Raw genomic sequence first — 23,695 nt, forward strand, 5'->3', positions numbered from 1 at the left:
GGACAGCGTTAGGAGGTTGGCCCTGTCGCTTCGCCCTTTTCCCGTAAAACAGGTCCTTCTCCCAGAAGGACTCCGTTGGGGGAGGGGAGGCGGGACGGGGAATTGCCAACACGCCTGCCGCAGCTTCCAGGAGGCCCTGGAAGTCGTGGTGTAGTGATGGGGGGGCGAGGGCGGGGAGCTCGTGAGCCTCTACCTGCCGCTCGCTCTCATCAGAGCTCTCTGACCCTGACACCGACACCGACCACTCAGCTGGGTGAGGGCGGCGTGATGTCAGGGCCGGCTGAGCGGGCGGGCCCATCCCTACTTGGGGAGGTGCCTGCCCAGAACGCCGCTCTGGGGCCTGTCCGGACGCATCCCCGAGATAGCGTCCGCCAGGGGAATGCTCTCCTTGAACCAGGCCATCCTCTTTCGCCTTTCCGCGACGGAAAGGAGGTGGAAGGGGAGGCAGATGGGGGAGGCGACCAACGCCGCCTCGGCATGTTGGGGGCCGAGGCAGACGTGGCAGAAGTCGTGCTTGTCCTCCGCTGCTAGGAAATCGCAGCGGCAGGCGTCCCAGAGGAACTTCTTCGTGGTCGGCGGCGGACGATCCATCGCTGAAGGGAAGTGTCTGGCGGGTTCTCCAGTCTCTTGTAGTCGTCCTTCTTGTAGTCTCAGATGTAAACCCGTGCTGAAATTTTGGGGAGAATGAGGGATCGAAGGACGCCCCTTTTATAGCACCCCAGGGGGGGCGCAGGCATCGAAAAATTCAGTCATTGGCTACTTTAGGTAGCGGGGTAAACCAATAGGAGCAGAGCTCCCCTATGGGGCGGAGCTCCACGATATAGAACTGTTAATGTGTTACGTTAACATCCCGGACACCTATTCAGCCGGAATAACTTGCCTTTCCAGATTAAATCTCTGTTCTTGGACTTGGATTTTGTGAAATACATTTCTAAATAAATGCGACTTATAGTCCAGTGCGACTTATGTGTTTTTTTTCTCTTCATGGCGCATTTTTTGACTGATGCGACTTATACTCCGGAAAATACGGTAAGTACTGGTTGCGTCCTTAGACATAGGTACTGGTTGGGTCCTTAGACATAGGTACTGGTTGTGTCCTTAGACAGAGGTACTGGTTGTGTCCTTAGACATAGGTACTGGTTGCGTCCTTAGACATAGGTACTGGCTGTGTCCTTAGACATAGGTACTGGTTGGGTCCTTAGACATAAGTACTGGTTGGGTCCTTAGACATAGGTACTGGTTCCGTCATTAGACATAAGTACTGGTTGCATCCTTAGACATAGGTACTGGTTGCGTCATTAGACATAAGTACTGGTTCTGTCCTTAGACATAGGTACTGGTGGGGTATCGGACCTGGAACACTGAGGTGAGGGCCTGTCTGGGCAGCTTGGTGTGGATGATGGAGAATAGTTTACTGAGAGGCTTCAGGAAGGAGGAGGGCTCCGAACACTGTCTCAGAAGGTTCTGGACCGTCGCCAGGATGTCAATCTCCGTCTCCTGAAACACAAGACGGACCATACGGATGAGTGGGGTACAAATTCAACTAATGACATGACATAGCATACCACAACACAACACAAGTTAACTGAATATGACTTAGCATAGCACAAGCATAACACAAGACACAAGTTAACTGAATATGACTTAGCATAGCACAAGCATAACACAAGACACAAGTTAACTGAATATGACTTAGCATAGCACAAGCGTAGCATAATATGACCAGCGTACCTGTGGGTTGTGACCCTTCTGGAGGTAGGGCAGCAGAACAGTGATGAGGACGTTGCTCTGCTCCTTGTTGCTAACAAACCGACTGACCCTGGGAGAGAAATATCATACTGTAGCGAACGACAGCGAAGAACAACTGAGATGTGATGAGGGTTCTGGCACAAAATGGCTACCGTATGTTGAACAGCACGACAGTTGGTGTTTCAAGTTAGCTACCATAACATAATGCAGGCGAGGATCAAACTCACAACCTTCCGCTTGGCAACCGGTCACTCTAGCTACTGCCTCAAGAGAGTTACCTCCCTTGACAGAGAAGCTACAGGCCTTATACACATACTTAATAGTGTTATTAACGTATTGGTCTGGAAAGACCAACCTACATTATTAAAGGCAAGTGAAAGACTTTGATAAGCTGTGGGAACCATACATGAATAATATTTTATACAAAGTGGAGGAAAGTTTAGTTTTTGTTTTGTTTTTATTCAATCCAAAATCGATGCAGTGTGTCTATGTTTGTAATCTTTGTTATTGTATGTTTCTCTTTCTTTTTTTTCTTTCTTTGGTGTTGGTACCGTATATGAAAATGATAATACAAATATTGTGAAAAATAAATAAATTGTGTTATTAACTGTGCTGGGCACCAGGGAGGCTAATCTCAAGTTTTCATATCCAGCACGTGTCTGATGAAGATCAACAAAACGAACCTCTTATCCACCTAACCGCAAGAACAAAAGAGAGGAGGGACTGATATCTCCCAACTCACTTTGAGAGGATGTTGAGCTCCTTGGCGACCTGGGTCCTGAACTTCTTCTTCTTGAGTCTCTCTGTGTTGCGTACGATGCCGCTGAGGTAGCGCAGCAGGGTGGAGATGTGGGGGAGGAGGAGGCTAGCACCCTGCGTCAGGATGTCTGAAACATGACACAGAACCGCCACTGTTAGTGACCTTGTATGTGGATGTGCTTTTTTTCCAATGATATGATTATGCCATTTTCTTCCTTTTACATTTTAACCATTTATCAAGATGCTTTTATCCAAAGCGACTAACAATTAGAGATTACAGGGATTCATTTAGGGCTAAGTGCCTTACTCAAGGGCACACTAGTGGTGGTGTTCCCAGGTGGGATTTGAACTCATGACCTTCTGATCATCACTCCAACTCACTATCTACCAGGCCAACACTACCCTTATCCGTTCTTCCAAGGCTAGCTACAGTGCTCTGTAGATAGTGTTGCGTTTATTAAAGACACAGGGCGCGTCTCAATACTGTTAAGTGCGTTTCTTTCACTGGTCAGAGTATGAAGGGAAGGAGACGAGGAGAGGGAGCCTCTTTAGACTATTGAGATGTGGCTTGTGTGTGACGGGCTGATCCAGTTGAAAACCTCCTGACCTGCGGTGATATAGGCGCCCTCTGCTGGCTGGGGGAACACACTGCCGTTGACACTCAGCGCTGTCTCGGTCTCCGTGGGAACGAGGTCCGGCGTGGAGACCAGCGACTCGGCAATGTCCATCACCATGGTGATGGTTGCCACGGACACCTTCTTGGCGGAGAGCAGAGAGAAGACGTTGAGGAGGACGTCGCACTCTGGATGGCCGGGCCGCTGTTTGGCCAGCAGGGGGAAGTACCTGAGAGACAGGAGACACAGCGCACAGAGGGTGAATTACAGATGGATGGAGGGAGGGAGGGAGGGAGGGATGGGTGGATGGATAGATTGGGTGGGTGGATGGGTGGATGGATAGATTGGGTGGGTGGGTGGATGGATGGATGGATGGATGGACAGGTGGGGTAGATAGATGGATGGATGGATGGACAGTTGGGGTAGATAGATGGATGGATGGAGGAGTGGAGGGATGAATGGAGGGAGGGATAGATGGATGGAAGGATAGATGGGGTGGGTGGGTGGATGGATAAATGGATGGGTGGATGGATAGATGGGGTGGGTGGATGGATGGATGGGGGGGGTGGATGGATGGATGGGGTGAGTGGATGGATGGATGGACGTGTGGGTGGATGGATTGATAGGTTAATGGGATGGAGGAATGGGTGGACGGTCCAAGCATGCAGTATTGTACTGGGGTCAAACTCACCTGGCATTCTTGCACCACACGTGGAGCAGTTTGAGTAGCGGGGTGGGGGAGTAGGTGCTCTCTGAGGGCAGGCGGCACACCTGGGGAGGGACAGCAGGGACATGAAGAGGATAGGATCATTAGAAAGCAAGTGACCACTGGTAACACTGGTAACACTGGTAACACTGGTAACACTGGTAACACTGGCCTGAGATCTGGGAGGCAACAGACAGGTAGACCTGACGTAATGTTACTGACAGACAACTTCAGACTACTCCGCAACAGACAAGACAGAGAGACAGACAGAGACAGAGACAGACAGACAGAGAGAGACAGACAGGCAGCCAGCCAGCCAGAAACACAGACAGACAGAGAAAGAGACAGACAGAGAAAGAGAAAGAGACAGACAGACAGACATACAGAGAAAGAGACAGGGGTGCAAACTGGCGATGGTCCAAAAAGGTGACACTTTTTTTTGCCCGTAGATGGTTAGCTCTATCATTAACAGTGGTCTAACAATGATGCGTGTGTAAGTAGCGATGGCCCTGACCTTAACACCCGCATAATTAATGTAAGCAACCTGTTCTCAAAATAATTATGCGGGTTCCTGCAGGTTTCAACAAGTTACATTTAAGACCTTTATAAGACCACTTTTAATAGATTTTAAGACCTATTGAGCAAGTATTGGTATTAGACTCACATTCGTTGATTCTTTTCATTAGCAATGCTGGGTGATCTGTTCTGTTGCATATAGAACAATGATAATGTAAGTTAGCCTACTCTATCAATTTCTTGATTCATTTCCATTGCTTCATTTGGGCGCAGCTTAACCAATGTCACACGAGCAATAAGTGTGCGATAAGTTTTGTTTTATATGTTGTCTCTCATCCGCACGCGTCGTATTCCCACGCATTGGGTCTGGCTACAATAATACATTTTCCGGTCTGACTTTTTAAATAAATATAAAATCGATTCTACGCAAGTCTAAAGCACACAGAAGCCATTAAAAAGGTTTATTTTGAAAGTCTCGCCCTGTGTCTGATCCTGATGTTATAGAAGCAGCGTAGCAGCAGGGTAAAAGCGAGGTAAAGGGGGACGCGAGACAGTCTCGGGCAGCGTTCCTAAATTCGCTCTGCGCAATAAATGGACCAAGTAATTTAATTGGACAAGAGGCATTCCATGACTGCTGATCAGATTTCCAGAACGAATTTACGAACGCAGCCTAGGGCAAACCACTCGCCGACTCGTTTTTTTCATAACACGAAACTTGAAGTTATAAAGTACCCACTCGATATAATAAACAACAGTTTAACGATCACTAAATACTTATAATGATCATCTAATTATGTGTAGTTATGTGTTTCTAGCATGTCGATGTTCTATCAGGTAAATTCGCTAGAACTAACCTCCATACCCTGGTTCAGAAGAAGAAATCAGTCCTTCGTCGTCATCGATTAAACTTTTAGGTGGATTGGTTACCCTAGCCTAGATGGTATTTGTGACATTTCACGATCACAAACATATATGTACAGAAACTCACTAAAGTATAAAACACCGCTTCTCTTCAAATCACTCCATGACACTTTGAGGTCAGTGCATTTTTTTTGGGGTGAACTACCGTAATAACCCTAAATGGCTAGAGAGTGCAACTTCTGTGCTTTCAGAAACTGTTGGATTTTTTTCGATTGCACATAGTTCAAGAATTACGATAGTTCGAACGAACCCTGTAAAATCCTGTTGAGAAGTTATCGCAACATAGAAATAACTTATAATAACTATGTTATTTTATTGTATTACTTCTTATGTTTCTACTTCCATCTTAAGACCTTTTTAAGACGTTTTATTTCAACTGCAGCAGAGTTTAGCAGACAGGAAGATGTTAGCTTGGGCATCATGTGACTTGGATGAGATGAGATGTAGACCCCCGCCCCCCCCCCCAAAAAACAGCGAATTTCACCTAAAGGTGACAAGTTTGCACCACTGAGAGACAGACACAGACAGACAGACACACAGACAGACACACAAACAGACAGACAGACACACACACACACACACACACAGAGACACACACACAGACAGAGACACACACACACACACACACCCACCCACCCACACACCCACACACACACCCACACACACACCTGAGGCCAGATCACACCCTGGAACACAGCGTCCAGCTCGTCGGGGGTGAAGTTGTACGAGTCGAAACCATCGAAGAAGTCCTGGATCCTCTGGACGCCCAGGCGCCTCAGGTTCTTCAGGGGGCTGATACAGCCAGCCTTCAGCTGCACACAGGCAGGCAAACAACAACAACAACAACAACCTTTAATAATTACAGTGTTTACTAATCACGGTTAGGCTAGAACAAAACACTGGCTCCCCGCTGGTGGAATGAGCTTCCCACGGCTGTCAGAACTGTCACTACCCATCTTCCGTCGGAGACTGAAGACCCATCTCTTCAGGTTACACCTTAACTGCTCCTCCTGAGACATCTACTACCCCCTAGCACTGCGTCTCCTGAAGACACCCGCTTTTCCCCTCTACTGTGTCCCCTAAAAACGTATATTTGCCCCCCTTGTACTGTTTCTCTGTTTCTCCAGTGTCTAAATAAAAAAATAAGGGTTAGTTAGGTTTAGAAGAAGGTGATAGAAGAAGGTTTTTCCTTCTATCAATGGCCCCGGGCCTGAGCTGGATTACTCTTCCTGCTACGACTGGTGGATTGATGATTCACTTTCTTAGTCAAATGTATTGATTGTAAGTCGCTTTGGAATAAGGAGTCTGCTAAATACCACAATTTTAAATGTAGAAGTCAGGACAAAAGCCTTCAACTGCACACAGTATTGTTACCAGACGATGTTTCTCCCCAAATGTGATGGGTAACCCAATGAAAGCGCTAGCGGTGTGGATATAAAAACAAAGTGACTCTGTTGTCACGTTTTAACCGGGCGATTGTAGGCACATGGGTTTTATGATGCTGCCACAGACGGAGCAGGCGATAAGCTTAACGCAACACTGTCGGCACGGTAACCTCACCCCAGATGACTGACACATCTGGGACGATTTTCAGACTGTGCCCCCTTTTCATCCCTCTCCATAAGCCACATTACCATCATTACGTTTCAACATTTGACATAATATCAGTGAACAATAGGGCTGCAACGATTAGTCGACATAATCGACGACGTCGATCATAGAAACTCGTCGACGTGGAATTGTAGTGTCGACTAATCGTATTTAAAAAATAAATAATAAAAAAAACGTTTTTTTTTTCTTTCTTTCTTTTTTACGGGAGCCATGCAACTATCAGCTGGGTAAGTTATGTTACCCAGTTACTGGCTAACGTTATATTGTTAGGGTCGTAATGTTTATGTTAGCTTTACTGTTACATGTTGGAAAACAACGTCTCATGGACAGGGCTGTACATGCTATGAGCGTTTGTGCTATTAATTTATTTGCCCTGTGGCACGCGTGTGACAGACAGAGGCGCTTGTATGTAACGTTACGTAGCAGGGGTTTTCCATGTTGAAGCCAGGAGAACGCGAGATGAAATGAAGTGAGGGGTGGTCGTTATTAAAATACCAGGTAGTCATGGTGGATGATCATGAATGATGCTTGATAAGTGAATGCTATTTCAATTATGTTGAGTCCACCAGCGAGCTGTCTGTAAGATAAACAGCGCCAAGCGTAGCCTACTAACGTGAGCTGTCTGTAGTCTAGCCAGCAATGCTAGCTAGCCAATCAACTAGCTCTGTGAGCAGCTCTAGCTTGGCGTAACGTTAGGTTAGATAGCTAGTTAAGCCGGATTTATGCTTCTGCGTCGCCATTTACGCGCAGCGAAAAGCCACACGACTAATCGCGACTAATCGAAAAAATTATCGACAGATTAGTCGACTACCAAAATAATCGTTAGTTGCAGCCCTAGTGAACAACCGCCCTGGAAGATGAGGCCCCATCTCTTACTTACCTGTCATCCCTCTCCATAAGCCACATTCTCAAAACAAAACACAACAAACTTTAAGAACATAGTTATAACGTCTAGCAGACAGACAGAATGAGAGAGCGAGAGAGCGAGAACAGGCTGGTGAGCAAAGGCCTGGGGCAAAGGCCTGGGGCAAACGCCTTTAGATAGTAATTATAATAGTTTTATTGCCATGCAATTAACTTGTCAGTCAATTGTTGGAATTTTTTATTTTCTGCTCTAGGCACAGGGTCAGCCATAGTTGGCGCACCTGAAGCAATTAGAGGTTAAGTGCCTTGCTCCAGGGCACATGCAGCTCCCTCCTGAGGCGGGTATCGAACCTGCGACCTTCCGATTGCTAGGACAGGCTCCAGTATGTGCAGAACTCAGCTGCCAGGGTACTCACCCACACCAAGCCCTGGCAGCACATCACCCCCACCCTCATTCACCTCCACTGGCTTCCGGTCAAGTCCCGCATTACTTACAAAATCCTCCTCCTCACCTACAAATCCCTCCACGCCTGCGCCCCCCAGTACCTAACTGACCTCCTCTCCCAACACACCCCTTCCCGGAACCTGCAGTCCACAGACATGGGCCTGCTGTCCACCCCCCGCACCAACCTACGGACCTTTGGGGACAGAGCCCTCAGAGTGGCCGCACCTACCCTCTGGAACTCCCTCCCCATAGCGATCCGCAACGCCCCCACCCTGGACTCCTTCAAATCAGCCCTTAAAACCCATCTGTTCACCAAGGCCTTTGGCCCCTAGTCACTGTTTCTGTTTTGCTTTGTTTGTTTTCTGTTTTGTCTGTCTGACCACTCCCTTTAGAATTGTAAAGCGTCCTTGGGTTTTATGAAAGGCGCTACAGAAATCTAAGTTATTATTATTATTATTATTTGTACCTGATCTCTCTGGTCCAGGACGGTGGAGATTGAGGCGGTGACACACAGCAGGATCTGCAGCACCTTGGGCAGGTAGGTGTGGATGAGGTGGCCCAGCTTGGTGATGACCGTGTTGATGATGTTCAGCAGGCTGTGCTGTCGGCCCAGAGGGAGGACCGCACACACGTCTGTGTCGGCTATGGCCCGCTCCACCGCAGCCAGGCACGCACCTGAGAGAGGGAGAGATCCGAATAAGGTTGTATGGATGAACTCATTTGGCCCTGTGTACAGTATACAGCCACACAGGGCCAAATTCTAACTTGAGATCCACATTTTCGAGAGAGAGAGAGAGAGAGAGAGAGAGAGATTTCAGCCCCCTTGTCATCCCTCTCCACATTCACATAGTGTTATATGTTCTACGTTAAGATTTATATTATATATAAATTGATATCAAGGTATTATTTCAACATTTTTAGTTGGGTGGAATCCTAACTCAAGATCTCAAAGATCACAGGAGGAGGAGGAGTGACGCATATGTACACTGTATTAAACCAGGTTGTTAGGGGCGCCCTACCTTCCCCGTGGTGGCAGACAGGCTCCAGCAGCAGGTCTATGAACATGCCCAGCTCCTCTGAATGGCAGCCTGCCAGGAAGCGCAGCACGGTGGAGGAGCGGGCGGCCGCCACCGACTTGCCCTGGAACTTACTGCCCGCCTTGCTGCGCATGCGCCCAAACAGGACCCTGCAGAGGAGAGGCTGGTCAGGCTGTTGTATAGGTGATGCACACCTCACAAAACATGGATTTGCGCACACACACACACACACACACACACACCTACAGTAGACACACGGACCTACAGTACACACACACACACACACACACACATCCCGCTACACACACCTGTACGTAGGTACGTACACACCTGTATACAACCACACACACACACACACACACACCTACAGTAGACACACGGACCAACAGTACACACACACACACACAGTACGCAGGTACGTACACACCTGTATACAACCACACACACACACACACAGTACATAGGTGCGTACACACCTGTATACAACCACACACACACGCACGCGCACGCACACGCACACACACGCCTACAGTAGACACACAGACCTACAGTACACACACACACACACATCCCTCTACACACACACACAGTATGTAGGTACCTACACACCTGTATACAACACACACACACACACACACACACCTACAGTAGACACAGACCTACAGTCCACCCACACACACATCCCTCTACACACACACAGTACGTAGGTACGTACACACCTGTATACAACCACACACACACCTACAGTAGACACACAGACCTACAGTACACACACACACACACACATCCCTCTACACACACACAGTACGTAGGTATGTACACACCTGTATACAACCACACACACACACACACACACACACACACACACACACACCTCATGAGCAGGGGGATGAGCTGGGCCCTGTGTGAGGCGTCCACCACAGACTTGTCCTCTGAGATGTTGAAGTAGACTATCTCGTCTTTGAAGAACTTGTCATCCAGCAACTTCTCCAGATTCTCCCTGTACACACCATTCACACATGATTATAATACCATGTCAACATGTCAAACACCACCAGAAATGTGTATCATCAAATACCTGAGGTTATATTAAATATCTGCATCCTAACTCTTTCATTATGTTTAATTTTTTCTCTCCTTTTTCCTTTGTATATGTGTATATGTGCTCAGTTATATTATTGCCTCTCCATCAATGTATGTACCATAATGTGTATAGTAATTCTGGTGAGTTATTTGCTTGTATGTATATACATATATATATATATATATAATAATTACTATTTATTTCTTTTCAAGATTTGTTTTATCTTTTTCAAAAACTCAATAAACATATTAATGGAAGAAAAAAATGTATCTGCATCCTGAGACCCCAACCAGATAAGGCTTCAAAGGGTCACATATACAGTACACTTCAATCACTAATGGAACATACCAATGTCAACGTTGACATTTCTAGGGTGATGTCTGTTAACTAGGCCACCGTTTTCATTTCTCATCCCATTTCTCCTTATTTTATGGAACCCTACACCAGCGCTATGCTATATTATTCCACAGACACGCTGAGAGATGAGTAAGGGATAGTTTAATAACAGAGGCTGATAAAGGACGTCCCTCAGATCTCTGGCTCAGGGTGGATGTGAACATTCCTGTTTCCCCAATGAGGGAACCTGAGAGGGTCACTGACGGCTTGGATCATAATCAGAGATGCTGCTCACACAAAGACTACCATTCAGGGAGAGAGAGAGAGAGAGAGAGAGAGAGAGAGGGAAAGAGTGAGCAAGAGAGAGAGAGAGGGGGAAAGAGAGCAAGAGAGAGAGAGAGCAAGAGACAGAGAGAGAGAGAGAGAGCAAGAGACAGAGAGAGAGAGAGAGCTGGGGATGGAGGTGGGGTCACCTCTGCCAAGTCTTATTACCGCCACTGGTCGTCTCAGAGAAATGACTAGAACACTGACTCCTGCCCAGTCATCTCTACAGGAACGCTAAACGCTTGTTCTGTTCTGGGCAGGCCGCTCCTTCTGGCTAGGAGCCAGTTAACCCTTGAACTGGAGGGGTGGGGGGGGGGGGAGAGAGAGCGGGAGACTTACTTGTAGGGCAGGACGTTGGGATCTTTGTAGGTCAGGATACACTCGAGAACTGCCCTCTGGATCTGTTGGTCCTGGTGGCACAGGAGCTGCACGCAGAAACACAATCAGACACACACTCACAACGGGGCCATGACAAGGATCTTAATGGCGACTTCAGATGGACAGGGTTCCTACAAGTTTCAACAAGTCAAATTTAAGACCTTTTTAGACCTCTTTGAATAGAATCTTAGACCTATTCGCGACACCATAGCTTTTTGTCATCCTCGAGGTGATGAAATTAGGGATTTCACTACCATACAGACAAAAAAGGAAGCAAATTGGCATTTTTTGGGTTCCAGCTTGATTCATTTCTGTGTAAATAGATGTGGTCGGACTGATTTCCTTGCAGGATCTCATTTTTAAGACCTAGCACCTCAATAACTGAAATTTAATCTCTGTTTGACACCATTCTTCTTTCCATGAATTACATGCAGCCCGTCCTCCGATTTCTACCTCCACCAGCCTCTACTGCACTTGACAGGTGATCACAATCGACAGGGTCGAAGTCAGAGGTGGTTCAGTGTACCTGGGTGTACAGCTGACTCAGGTTGGGCTCCAGGTACAGGGAGCGAGGGTTCGTGAACTTGGCGAACACCTTCAGGTGAGCGATGAGTTGCCTGTGGACAGAGCACATGGATTTCCTCATGAAATCCTTTTGAACAGGAAGGAAGAAAGAAAACTTCAACCGAACTTCAACATGCAGAACACAAAAGTTTGTTACAAGACGATGTAACTCCAATGAAAGCGCTAGTGTGTGGATATTAGATGAGGTTAGATTAGATTCAACTTTATTGTATTTGCACAGAGTACAAGTAGGGAAATGCAGAGGATATGACAAATAAGTCAGTGATTCTGTTGTGGCGTTTTAACCGGGCGATTGTAGGCACATGGGTTTTATGACGCTGCCACAGACGGAGCAGGCGATAAGCTTAACACACCACAACACTGTCGGCACGGTAACCTCACCCCAAACGACTGACACATCTGGGACGATTTTCAGACTGTGCCCCCTTGTCATCCCTCTCCATAAGCCACATTACCATCATTATGAACAACCTTTATCAACATTTGAGATAATATCAGTGAACAGCCGCCCTGACAGACGTCTCTTACTTGGCTGCAGCTCTCTTCGGTGGGGTCTTCTTCTGACGTTTCCCCCTCTCTTCCTCCTCCTCCTCTTCCTCCTCTCCCATCTCTTCCTCCCCAGCCGTCCCAGAATCCCCTGGGGCAACGGCGTTCCTCTTCCTCAGATCCTGAGTGGGTGCCACCAGCAGGTCAGATCGGTAGAACTCATTCCTGCCAATCAGACAAGGATGGGAGGGGCATGGGCTCAGTTAGACCAGTGGAGGGCAGAAACATCTAGATGGTATTAGACCAGTGTTTCTAAATGGTATTAGACCAGTGTTTCTAAATGGTATTAGACCCGTGGAGGGCAGAAACATCTAAATGGTATTAGACCAGTGTTAGGTAGGGTGTAGTATTTTGGCTGTAGTGTATATAGGCTGTAGTGTATATAGGCTGTAGTGTATATAGGGTGTAGTGTATATAGGCTGTAGTGTATATAGGGTGTAGTGTATATGCTGTAGTGTATGTAGGCTGTAGTGTCGTACTAACTTGATGAATCTCAGCAGCAGGGGGCTCAGTTCTCGGCTGCGTGGTTCCACCCGGTCGGGGATCTGGGACATGGCCTTCCACAGCAGCCCGCGGAAGTTGGTGAAGTCCGTCCTCTCGCTGGGGTCAGAGGTCAACTTCAGACGCTGGAGGAACAGGACCCCCACGTCCCCGCTCTCGATGACGTCACAGCCCGGCTCCGGTGGCAGCTCCGACCCGCCCTCATCATCATCTTCATCATCTTCATCATCATCAGTGTCATCCGCACGCAGCTCCTTTTCTGAGATACACAGAGACAACATATGTTGACACTTTTGCAGATAATCCTAATAATGCATACCCACAGTGTAAAACCTGACCACACACACATGAAATAAATGACAAGCAACTCTCACCAAAGTTTTTACAAAAATGACAGGACACAAGACAAGCTAGCGAACTCACCAGCCAGACCTGCCACCATCTCCAGAAGCTCATGGTAGACCTTCCAGAAGTCTTTGTTGTCCATTCCTCTGGCATGAGTCCTGTGGAGAGAGAGAGACGGAGTACAAGAGAGGACAAGACAGAGGAAGTTGACACAGGTCAATGGCAGTGCCCAAAAAATGCTTATGAAGTATGATAGCGGTGTTATCTTGTAGTTGTCGTGACGGTGTAGTGATTTCTCATACTCACACAAGGAGTTCAATAACGGGGTCCCACAGGGTTTTGAAGTTGATGAACAACATCGCGATAAGGTAGCGCAGAGGCACCTGTATATTGAGGAAGCAGAATATCTATCATTCAACTGTCAACTCGTTGTCAATTGTCGGAATTTAACAGTAAAACTCCAGGGGGTTGGTCGACGATTCACGCTGGATTATCCCAGGACCTCCAGAATCAGTGAAATAAGGTAGGTAATTTGGGGTGGAATTTTTACTGACATTGTTACAGACATGGCCAATTCGCACTGGATAAAGGACACAGGTGACCTCCGTAATTATTACAAATTACCAGAGGTCACCACATGATACTAGTTCCGTGCGAATAGGGCTTAAGTCTAAGGTTTAAGTGTCAGGCCTAAATCTTTCAAAAATGCATCCCTCCTTCCTCGAGGAAATCACTGATCTAACGTGACAGGACGGGTCAAAGCCAGCATTTCATCGCATTACTTAAAGCAATCAAGTCACGTCAGATCCGTGACCCCTCTACAAGGAAGGACGGACACACATTTCAACAGTATCAGAACAGGGTCTAAAGGGGGCGTGTTGGTGGCATAGCTCACTATGTCGCATGCCACGTAATCGCAGGGTCCCTGGTTCGATTCCGGCCATCGACCTATCCTGCATGTCATCCCTCCTCTCTCTCTCACCCATCCTTCCTGTCAATCTCTACTGTCTCTATCCCAATAAAGCAGAAATGCCCTAAAATATCTATAAAATAATATAACTCGATCCAAGGCCAAGCTACAAAGAGTCGTACGGACAGCTGAGCGGATCATCGGCTGCCCCCTGCCTCCCATAACAGACCTCCATAGCTCCAGATCACTGAAGAGAGCACGCAATATTGTGGCTGACCCTTCACATCCAGCTCACAGCTTGTTTGAATTACTCCCTTCTGGACAGCGGTACAGGGCCACCAGGTCAAAAACATCACGCCACTTGAATAGTTTCTTCCCCAAAGCCATGGCCCTCCTCAATAACTCCTGATCATTGCACCTTGCACTTGACATGTTCTTGCACTAAGTTGTACAGTATATTTATTCACTCATTGGTACTGTATTTTTTGTCTTGAGTATTGTTGTATTGTCGTCTTGCTGTTGTATGTACTGTAGCTTGTTCAGCATGGTAGAATACCAAGTCATATTCCTAGTGCACTGCACACTGCGAATAAAGTTGAATTGAATTGAATTGAATTGAATTGAATTGAATTGAATTGAATTGAATTGAAGGTCTGGGTCCGGTACCTGCTGGAAGGATCCAGGCGGGCCCTGGGGGAGGCAGCGCTGCACCAGGTCGTGTCTCAGCTTCCTGAGGTGCAGCAGCTTCTCTCTGTAGTCCTGCACCGACGCCGGGACCAGTTCTGCCTGGAGGCACACGGCAAACACAGGCTGGACCTCCACACTCTCCTCACCCTGGGGGCAGAGAGAGCGCTCGTCACACACACACTCACAGAACGAATACGTCCATTTACATTTACATTTTTGGCATTTAGCAGACGCCTTATTCCAAAGCGACTTACAATCAATACATTTGAATGCTAAGCATGTGAATCATCAGTCCACCATTCGTGGCAGGAAGAGTAATCCAGTGAAGGACGTCCAGTATTTTCAATACTATGAAATATGTTTTTTTGTTTGTTTGTTTTTTAACATGATTTGATTGACAGCTGTACCTCTGACTGCTTGGGAAGCTCCGCCTCAAAGTGTGTGAGGATCCTCAGGGTGAGCAGGCGGATCTGAGGGAGGAGCCAGTTAAAAGAATTGAGTGCCGTTGGGAAACGATCACACATGAAACACCGTGGTGCCTGGGTGTTTCTGGCTTAGCGTAGGTGCTAACAGGGCTAACAACGTCGGTTGAAGCAGAAACAGATTAGCTACCACGCTATAGAGAGGATGTTAAGGGTTTCAATCCCTACCATGTTGCATCAGAGAGGATGGTAAGGGTTTGAATCTCTACCACGCTGCATCAGAGAGGATGGTAAGGGTTTGAATCCCGTCCTTTGAAAAAATAACCTACCTTGGAGAGGTTGGAGGAGAGGTTGCAGTGCAGCATCTGGTACAGCTCCTGCAATGCACTGTGGGATAGGTGCTCCGGCACGCCGCTGAGTGACAGCCGGGTGTAGTAGAGGTCACCTAGCAACAGGGCCGACAGGTCTGCTGGGAACTTCCTGACACACACACACACACACACAGACACAGATACAGACACACACACACGATCAGAGTTCAGCACAGAATCGTTCATGGACAGACGGCAGGGATCTGATCCTGGATCAGCAATCCTATAGTGACCACTCACTAGCGAGTCAGAACATTCATAATTCACGGCGTTCCGGCCATGTTTAAGCACTGTTGTATGTTTGTGGGTACTACATCACCCATGCTTCTTAGCGGGTGAAATGACGTAATATAAGTGGGACGAAGGGGAGTGAATGTGGTTGTTGTCAGTACGTATGCAGAGTGTGAGAATAAAGCGCATGTTCAGGGCTCGACATTAAGGCTTGTCCGCTTGTCCGGGACAAGTACATTTTAAGTTTGGACAAGTGGACTTCCTCCTGCACTTGTCCGATGGACAAGTCAAAACAAAAAAACTAATCAATATGTATTAATATCTGCAAACATTAATTCCTCCTCCTGATCTGAATAGTAAAAAAAACTAGCAAGCAAAGCGATGCCGTGCCTCATTCTCGCTGTTTCAGTCTCTCGTAGTTCGTTATCGTCATAGTTCGTAAATTCGCTCAGAGCGCCAGAGCGCACACTGCGTTCAACGTCATAAAGAGACCAAGTAATTTGATTGGACAAAAGGCATTCCATGAGTGCTGATCATATTCCAGAGCGAGTTTACGATCGCAGCCATAGTGTTGTAGGTCTCCTGTCACTAGTGCCATTCACGTGAACATGCGCATATTCGCTTCTTCTCAATGCCGCTTATTTTCATGTAGTTCGATGCGATCGTATATTTTAGGTTTGAAGTTTTAAGACCAGCACATCGCAATACGAACTTCAGAATGACACTAATGATAGATTTCTCAATTTGAATAGAGGATACTATCCAAAGGCTAGCAAATAAGATTGCTTCCATTGGGGAGGGACTGTAGTTACAAACATTTTTTGTAAATATTCCTAGATATTCATCCCTTTTGTGGCCAATCTTAATCTAAAAGGGTTAGGGTTAGGGTAATCACTGATTACCCCTACGTTTTTAAATAATTACAAAATATTGTTTAATGAATACATTTGAAAATTAAGGATACATCATTATCAAATCAATAGTAGTCAAATGTGTTATTTGCATACACATACACTCACTGGCCACTTCATTAGGCACACCTTGGGGTTGGACCCCCTCTTTTGCCTTCAGAACTGCCTTAATTCTTCGTGGCATAGATTCAACAAGGTGCTGGAAACATTCCTCAGAGTTTTTGGTCCATATTGACACTATAATATCACGCAACAGCCCGTCTGGCACCAACAACCATGCCAGGTTCAAAGTCACATAAATCACCTTTATTTCCCATTCTAATGCTGGTTTGAACTTCAGCAGATCGTCTTGACCATGTCTACATGCCTAAATGCATTGAGTTGCTGCCACATGATTGGCTGATTAGGTATTTGCGTTAACAAGCAGTTGAAAAGGTGTACCTAATGAAGTGGCCGGTGAGAGTATAATATATTATTATTCATATTATTGCTTTTTCAAAATCTTTGGATTTGGACAAGTAACTTGAGCTCTAGGACAAGTAAAAGATAAGTTCACTTGTCCGAAGGACAAGTACCTGAAAAAGCTTAATGTCAAGCCCTGATGTTATTTTTCTACCGGCAAAACGACTGTTTGTCCTGTTATTGCCGTCACTCCTACACTCCTGTGTTTTGTGAATACGGGCCACCGTGAGGGACGTTCCTCCAGTACTTACTGGATGATGGCCTTGACATTCTCCACCGGGACCAGGGGGAGCAGCTGAGCGGAGCCGTCCAGGCCCAGGAGGGAGCTGAGGGCCTGGCGGGCCACAAACAGACCACCTGGGGAGGAGGGGGGGTCCAATTAGTCACTTCATGGGGCGGCTGTGGCGCAGGAGGTAGAGCCGCCGTCTAATGATCACAAGGTTGGCAGATCGGCGGTTCGAGCCCCGGCCACATGTCGAAGTGTCCTTGGGCAAGTCACTGAACCCCAAATTGCTCCCAGTGAGTGGGCTGGTCGGCGCCTTGCATGGCAGCTTGCCGCCATTGGTGTGTGAATGTGTGTGTGAATGGGTGAATGAGAGTCTCATTGAGATAAAAAACAATACATATATAATTCAAAAAGAAACCTGTACCAAGCCAGGTTTGTTGGTACATGGGTCTTTATATGAGGTGGGGTACATCTACACACAATTCAGGATCAACGGCACCAGAGGGGAAGAGAAGAAGGTTTCTCTAGATGACGGCCCTCACCTCTGCCCAGCGCTCCGGTCGCCACGTCACACAGCAGGCGGTTGAGGAGGGCCGTCAGACTGGGGATCACACTGGCGGGCGCCAGCGGTCTGAAACACACACACACACACACAACCATATCCTGAGTCTGTCAAAGGTCATCTGGAGGACAGCCATGGTTGAGACTGCTGAGGATTCAGTATGCCAGTGTTACAATGTCATCAAATAGAATATTCTACGAATGAAACCTGTTTAACTGTGTGTGTGTGTGTGTGTGTGTGTGTGTGTGTGTGTGTGTGTGTGTGTGTAGGGTGCCGTTTGTGAGTGTGTGTGTGTGTGTGTGAGTGTGTGTGTGTAGGGTGCCGTTTGTGAGTGTGTGTGTGTGTGTGTGTGTGTGTGTGTGTGTGTGTGTGAGTGAGTGAGTGAGTGAGTGAGTGAGTGAGTGAGTGAGTGAGTGTGTGGTGTGAGTGTGTGTGTGTGTGTGTGTGTGTGTGTGTGTGTGTGTGTGTGTGTGTGTGTGTGTGCTGGGGACAGTGTACCTGAGGTGGGGCAGGAGCACCAGGGCCGCCCAGGGCTGAGAGAGGTCAGAGGTCACCTGGTCCTGGGGCCGGGTGATCAGAGACAGGATGCGCTCTGGGACTGCCACCTTCTCTGTGCCGCCGCTGGGCTGAGCTGGCTCCGTACTACAGGAGAAAGAATTTAAAAAATGAACTAAACTGACAACAATGCCATGTCATCGCAAGGTCCCTGGTTCGATTCCGGCCGTCGACATATCCTGCATGTCATCCCCTCTCTCTCTCTCACCCATCCTTCCTGTCAATCTCTACTGTCTCTCTCCCAATAAAGCAGAAATGCCCTAAAAATGCCCTCTTTTTTTTTACAACACCGCAGATTTCTACTAAAGGAACGGACTTCACAGCTTGTTTGATAGAGCTGAAGCAGATTGTAATGTTCATGTGCAGGGTACACAAAGTACCATTCAGTAACTGACAACAACCTTCTGTGTGGCGATACTGTTACTACATTAGAACTCCGGGAGCCATTCCAGTGTATCAACTTGTGTATATTTTTCGCCCTTGCTTGCTTGCGTGTTCTGTCATCATGGGGTTTTAAATGTCCATCTCAGTTGTTGCTTTATCTTCTTTGCTCTCTGTGAAGTGCATTGGGTCACATTTTGTGAGAAATACGCTATACAAATCAAATCAAATCAAAATCTAATTTTAATTTAACCAAAATGTTAACCAATTTCGTAATTCAACATCGGACCGCTGGTCAGTCAGGTCTAGGGATGGGACGATTATCGTTTTTAACGTTAATCGCGATAAAAACACCCGCGATAACTTAATTGTGGTGAATTTTTATTAGGGTTAGTTCCAATGTTCAAATGTTCCAAATTATTATGCAAATGATATTTTTCTCAGATTTTCCTAAATAGTCGATGTAAATGACAATCAGTATAATTTTCAAGTCATCAACCGTTAGAGTATAATTCAAATTTTATTGAACAAACCTCCCAATGATAACAGTATTTTTTTTTTAAATAAAAAAACTCAAAATCCACTGTTCCAAATTATTATGCACAACAGAGTTTCAAAACATTTTATAGGTTGTAAAGAACTACAAATGGTAATTTGATGAATTTAGGGTTAGGAGGTCATATTAGGAGGTCATATTTACTGAAATCAAAAGCTATTTCAAACAAAAACATCTTAACAGGTCAAGTTACATGTTAACATAGGACCCCTTCTTTGATATCACCTTCACAATTCTTGCATCCATTGAACTTGTGAGTTTTTGGACAGTTTCTGCTTGAATTTCTTTGCAGGATGCCAGAATAGCCTCCCAGAGCTGCTGTTTTGATGTGAACTGCCTCCCACCCTCATATATATTTTGCTTGAGGATGCTCCAAAGGTTCTCAATAGGGTTGAGGTCAGGGGAAGATGGGGGCCACACCATGAGTTTCTCTCCTTTTATGCCTATAGCAGCCAATGACACAGAGGTATTCTTTGCAGCATGACATCGTGCATTGTCATGCATGAAGATGATTTTGCTACGGAAGGCACGGTTCTACTTTTTGTACCACGGAAGAAAGTGGTCAGTCAGAAACTCTACATACTTTGCCGAGGTCATTTTCACACCTTCAGGGACCTTAAAAGGGCCTACCAGCTCTCTCCCCATGATTCCGGCCCAAAACATGACTCCGCCACCTCCTTGCTGACGTCGCAGCCTTGTTGGGACATGGTGGCCATCCACCAACCATCCACTACTCCATCCATCTGGACCATCCAGGGTTGCACGGCACTCATCAGTAAACAAGACTGTTTGGAAATTAGTCTTCATGTATTTCTGAGCCCACTGTCATGCTGCAAAGAATACCTCTGTGTCATTGGCTGCTATAGGCATAAAAGGAGAGAAACTCATGGTGTGGCCCCCATCTTCCCTTGACCTCAACCCTATTGAGAACCTTTGGAGCATCCTCAAGCAAAATATATATGAGGGTGGGAGGCAGTTCACATCAAAACAGCAGCTCTGGGAGGCTATTCTGGCATCCTGCAAAGAAATTCAAGCAGAAACTGTCCAAAAACTCACAAGTTCAATGGATGCAAGAATTGTGAAGGTGATATTAAAGAAGGGGTCCTATGTTAACATGTAACTTGACCTGTTAAGATGTTTTTGTTTGAAATAGCTTTTGATTTCAGTAAATATGACCTCCTAATATGACCCCCTAACCCTAAATTCATCAAATTACCATTTTTAGTTCTTTACAAGCTATAAAATGTTTTGAAACTCTGTTGTGCATAATAATTTGGAACAGTGGATTTTAAGTTTTATATTTTTAAAAAAAATACTGTTATCATTGGGAGGTTTGTTCAATAAAATTTGAATTATACTCTAACGGTTGATGACTTGAAAATTATACTGATTGTCATTTGCATCGACTATTTAGGAAAATCTGAGAAAAATATCATTTGCATAATAATTTGGAACGGGCTGTAATCGTATGTTATGAATAAACTGTAATATAATTGCGATATCACAGAACTTGTCTCGCGCTATTGTTCAGCCTGCATGGGTAACGTTACTGTCAAGTCAGCCTTGTCAGTTAGTCACTAGGTAACGTATGCTAGCCTACTCACCATGGCTGGTGAAAAACTTAAGACGGGATACTGTCATTTGCCTACCTTGTTATTACCAGGCAGTGACAGTCTATGGCTGCAAAAGGCACGGTCGCCCCTAAGCTTTAGCAAATATATTGTGGTTTACTTAATACTGTTCAGCACGTGGGGTTACATGCAATGCATGACTTGTGCTATATAGGCTTAATAAAATTATGAAAGCGGCAAGTAGCAAGTGTGCGCATCAAAGGCATTAGGCACGTAACATCCATGCTGTATAAACACATGACAACTAGGGATGTCCCGATCCGATATTGATATCGCATATCGCCGCGATATTGGTCCTGAATGCTGGATCGCAGATCGCACCAGAAAAAAAATAGGCAGCGATCTGGGGCTCGCGATCCGGCGTGTCACTCACGTGATGACAACAGTAGTAGTCAGTGGTCACGAGCATGAGAGTTGGCTAGTAGCTACCTGTGTGTAATGAGTCTGACATTGTCATGATGCTAGCTGGTGAAATCATAAACCATTTGTTTACGTAATTTTTCGGTTGTTTACATAGTCTGAATGAAACTACAGATGGTAAGCTTTCAAATGATGCGTCATACATTGAAATCGGAAAAAATTTCAAGACGACACGAGTATTTGAATGTTTGTTTGTATCAATGTTTTGCTCAAGAATGGTGACTGCTAAAAACGCTGCTAACAGCTACCGGCTAATGTTTCGTTCTAAAACGAAAGTATGTTTACAAGACAGGTATCAAATTAAATTATTTTAACTTTAAACCAGTTGGTCACTGAGTACTGCTTAGTGTTGTTCCGATACCGATACTAGTATCGGCATGGCCACCGATACGCACAAAAATGCTGGTATCGGTATCGGCGAGTACTAACTTTTTTTTTATTTTATTTTATTTTGTTATTTTGTTTGTAAATGTTCACTTGCTGTTGCACTACTACTACGACTGTTTTATATCTTACATGGATATTGCACTGATTGGCATCTGTGAGAGCCACATTTCAGGTTTTATAAGGGGTTGATTTTCTTGTCACCATACCAGGTAGACAATAAAAAAAAGTTCTATAGCATTCACTCTCTGTTGGTATTTTTTCCTGTTTTACAAAGGTTTTGAGCAGTGCCAGACTAAGTGTTAGCAATAATTTTACATCGAGGTGAGTATGCGGCTCAAAAAACATGTTTTTTTGTTTTGTTTTTTCAAACGCCGTGGTATCGGATCGGTACTCGGTATCGGCAAGTACTGCACGGTCAGGTATCGGTATCGGTATCGGTATCAAAAAATGGTATCGGAACAACACTACTGAGTACTGTTTTGTTGCTTGAATAAAGGCTGGCAGTCTTTAATAGCCAACTGTTGTTGTGGACTATATACTGGGGAAGTATTTGTTATTATTCAGGAATAAAACAATAAATACAAATATCGGACTGATATCGGTATCGCAGATACCTGAAGCCCAGGTATCGGTAGTGAAAAAATGGGATCGGGACATCCCTAATGACAACCGTGCGTTATTTCCCGAACTTTGCCCGAACCCCCGCGAGGACCCGGGGAACAAGGGTACGCTCCCCGCGGCTGCTATCAGACTGGACAAGTGAGTGTTGAGGAAGAGAGGAGACGGCAACCCTCGCTCACCATAGACTGCATCCCTACTCGTCTCTCCTGAGCTCGGTTGTAACGTGAACCGTGGAATACGGGATATGTTAGATGCTTTACAGTAATTCCCCAAATGACCAGAAAGGGAAGTTAGATTTGTCGCTGGTCGCTTTTGACTAATTACGTCGCCACGGGGCTCTGGAAAGTCGCCAGATATAGGGTCAAAGTCGACAAGTTGGCAACACTGGGAGTGCGTTCTTTAAACTTCCTTGGGTACGTTAATGAAAGGTGCTGATTGGCCGAAAAGGAGTTAGGTCAATCAGCGCTCGATTGCTCTTCCTTAAGGACCCGGATTATGGCCAGAGATATGTGCCACTAGAATCTGAATTACTGACTTAAAATGTCATAAAAATACAACAAAATCTAAGTTAAAGTGATTACAGTGTGTTTTATTGGCATTCGGAAAAAAATATTTTATTATTTTTTTGATTCTCGCGATAATATCGTGGATCGTGATTATTTTGCCCACGATAATCGTGCCATGACATTTTCTAATCGTCCCACCCCTAGTCAGGTCCCTGTTGGTTTTTTACCCCATCACCAAATCTGACCAACCATGAAATGGGCTGTGACCGGCGGGCGTGTGGACTGTGTACATTGGTGCTCGGTGTGCTGTGTGGAGGAAGCTCACCCGAGGGTGTTCTGTCCGGTGAAGACCAGGGGATACTTCTCAAAGGCCATGGAGCCGTCGGTGGGGGGCTGGGCCTTGGCCAGGATCAGGCTGACTAACACCTCCAGAGCAGCGTTACGAGACAGGGGGTCACCGCGGCCAAACAGCTGCTCAACGTACTGCAACAGGCTGGGCAGGAAGAGCTGGAGATGGAGATAGAAGGGGGGGGGG

General features: G+C 46.1%; 1 protein-coding gene across 1 annotated transcript in view; it reads right to left on the reverse strand.

Annotated features, from left to right (window-relative positions):
* Positions 1–23,695, reverse strand: part of utp20 (UTP20 small subunit processome component) — a 58,865-nt gene that overhangs the window by 28,694 nt on the left and 6,476 nt on the right. The window contains 23 exon segments of the mRNA XM_080538321.1: positions 1,354–1,497; positions 1,732–1,819; positions 2,492–2,636; positions 3,116–3,351; positions 3,814–3,893; positions 5,934–6,077; positions 8,652–8,860; positions 9,205–9,371; positions 10,097–10,222; positions 11,306–11,391; positions 11,871–11,961; positions 12,458–12,640; positions 12,959–13,235; positions 13,400–13,479; positions 13,628–13,704; positions 14,898–15,065; positions 15,326–15,388; positions 15,670–15,820; positions 17,567–17,672; positions 18,084–18,172; positions 18,602–18,734; positions 23,486–23,492; positions 23,494–23,667. Of these exon segments, the coding sequence (XP_080394447.1) occupies positions 1,354–1,497; positions 1,732–1,819; positions 2,492–2,636; positions 3,116–3,351; positions 3,814–3,893; positions 5,934–6,077; positions 8,652–8,860; positions 9,205–9,371; positions 10,097–10,222; positions 11,306–11,391; positions 11,871–11,961; positions 12,458–12,640; positions 12,959–13,235; positions 13,400–13,479; positions 13,628–13,704; positions 14,898–15,065; positions 15,326–15,388; positions 15,670–15,820; positions 17,567–17,672; positions 18,084–18,172; positions 18,602–18,734; positions 23,486–23,492; positions 23,494–23,667 (3,024 nt within the window).

This window comes from Nansenia antarctica (assembly GCF_963989245.1).
Source record: "Nansenia antarctica genome assembly, chromosome: 8".
NCBI lineage: Eukaryota > Metazoa > Chordata > Actinopteri > Argentiniformes > Microstomatidae > Nansenia > Nansenia antarctica.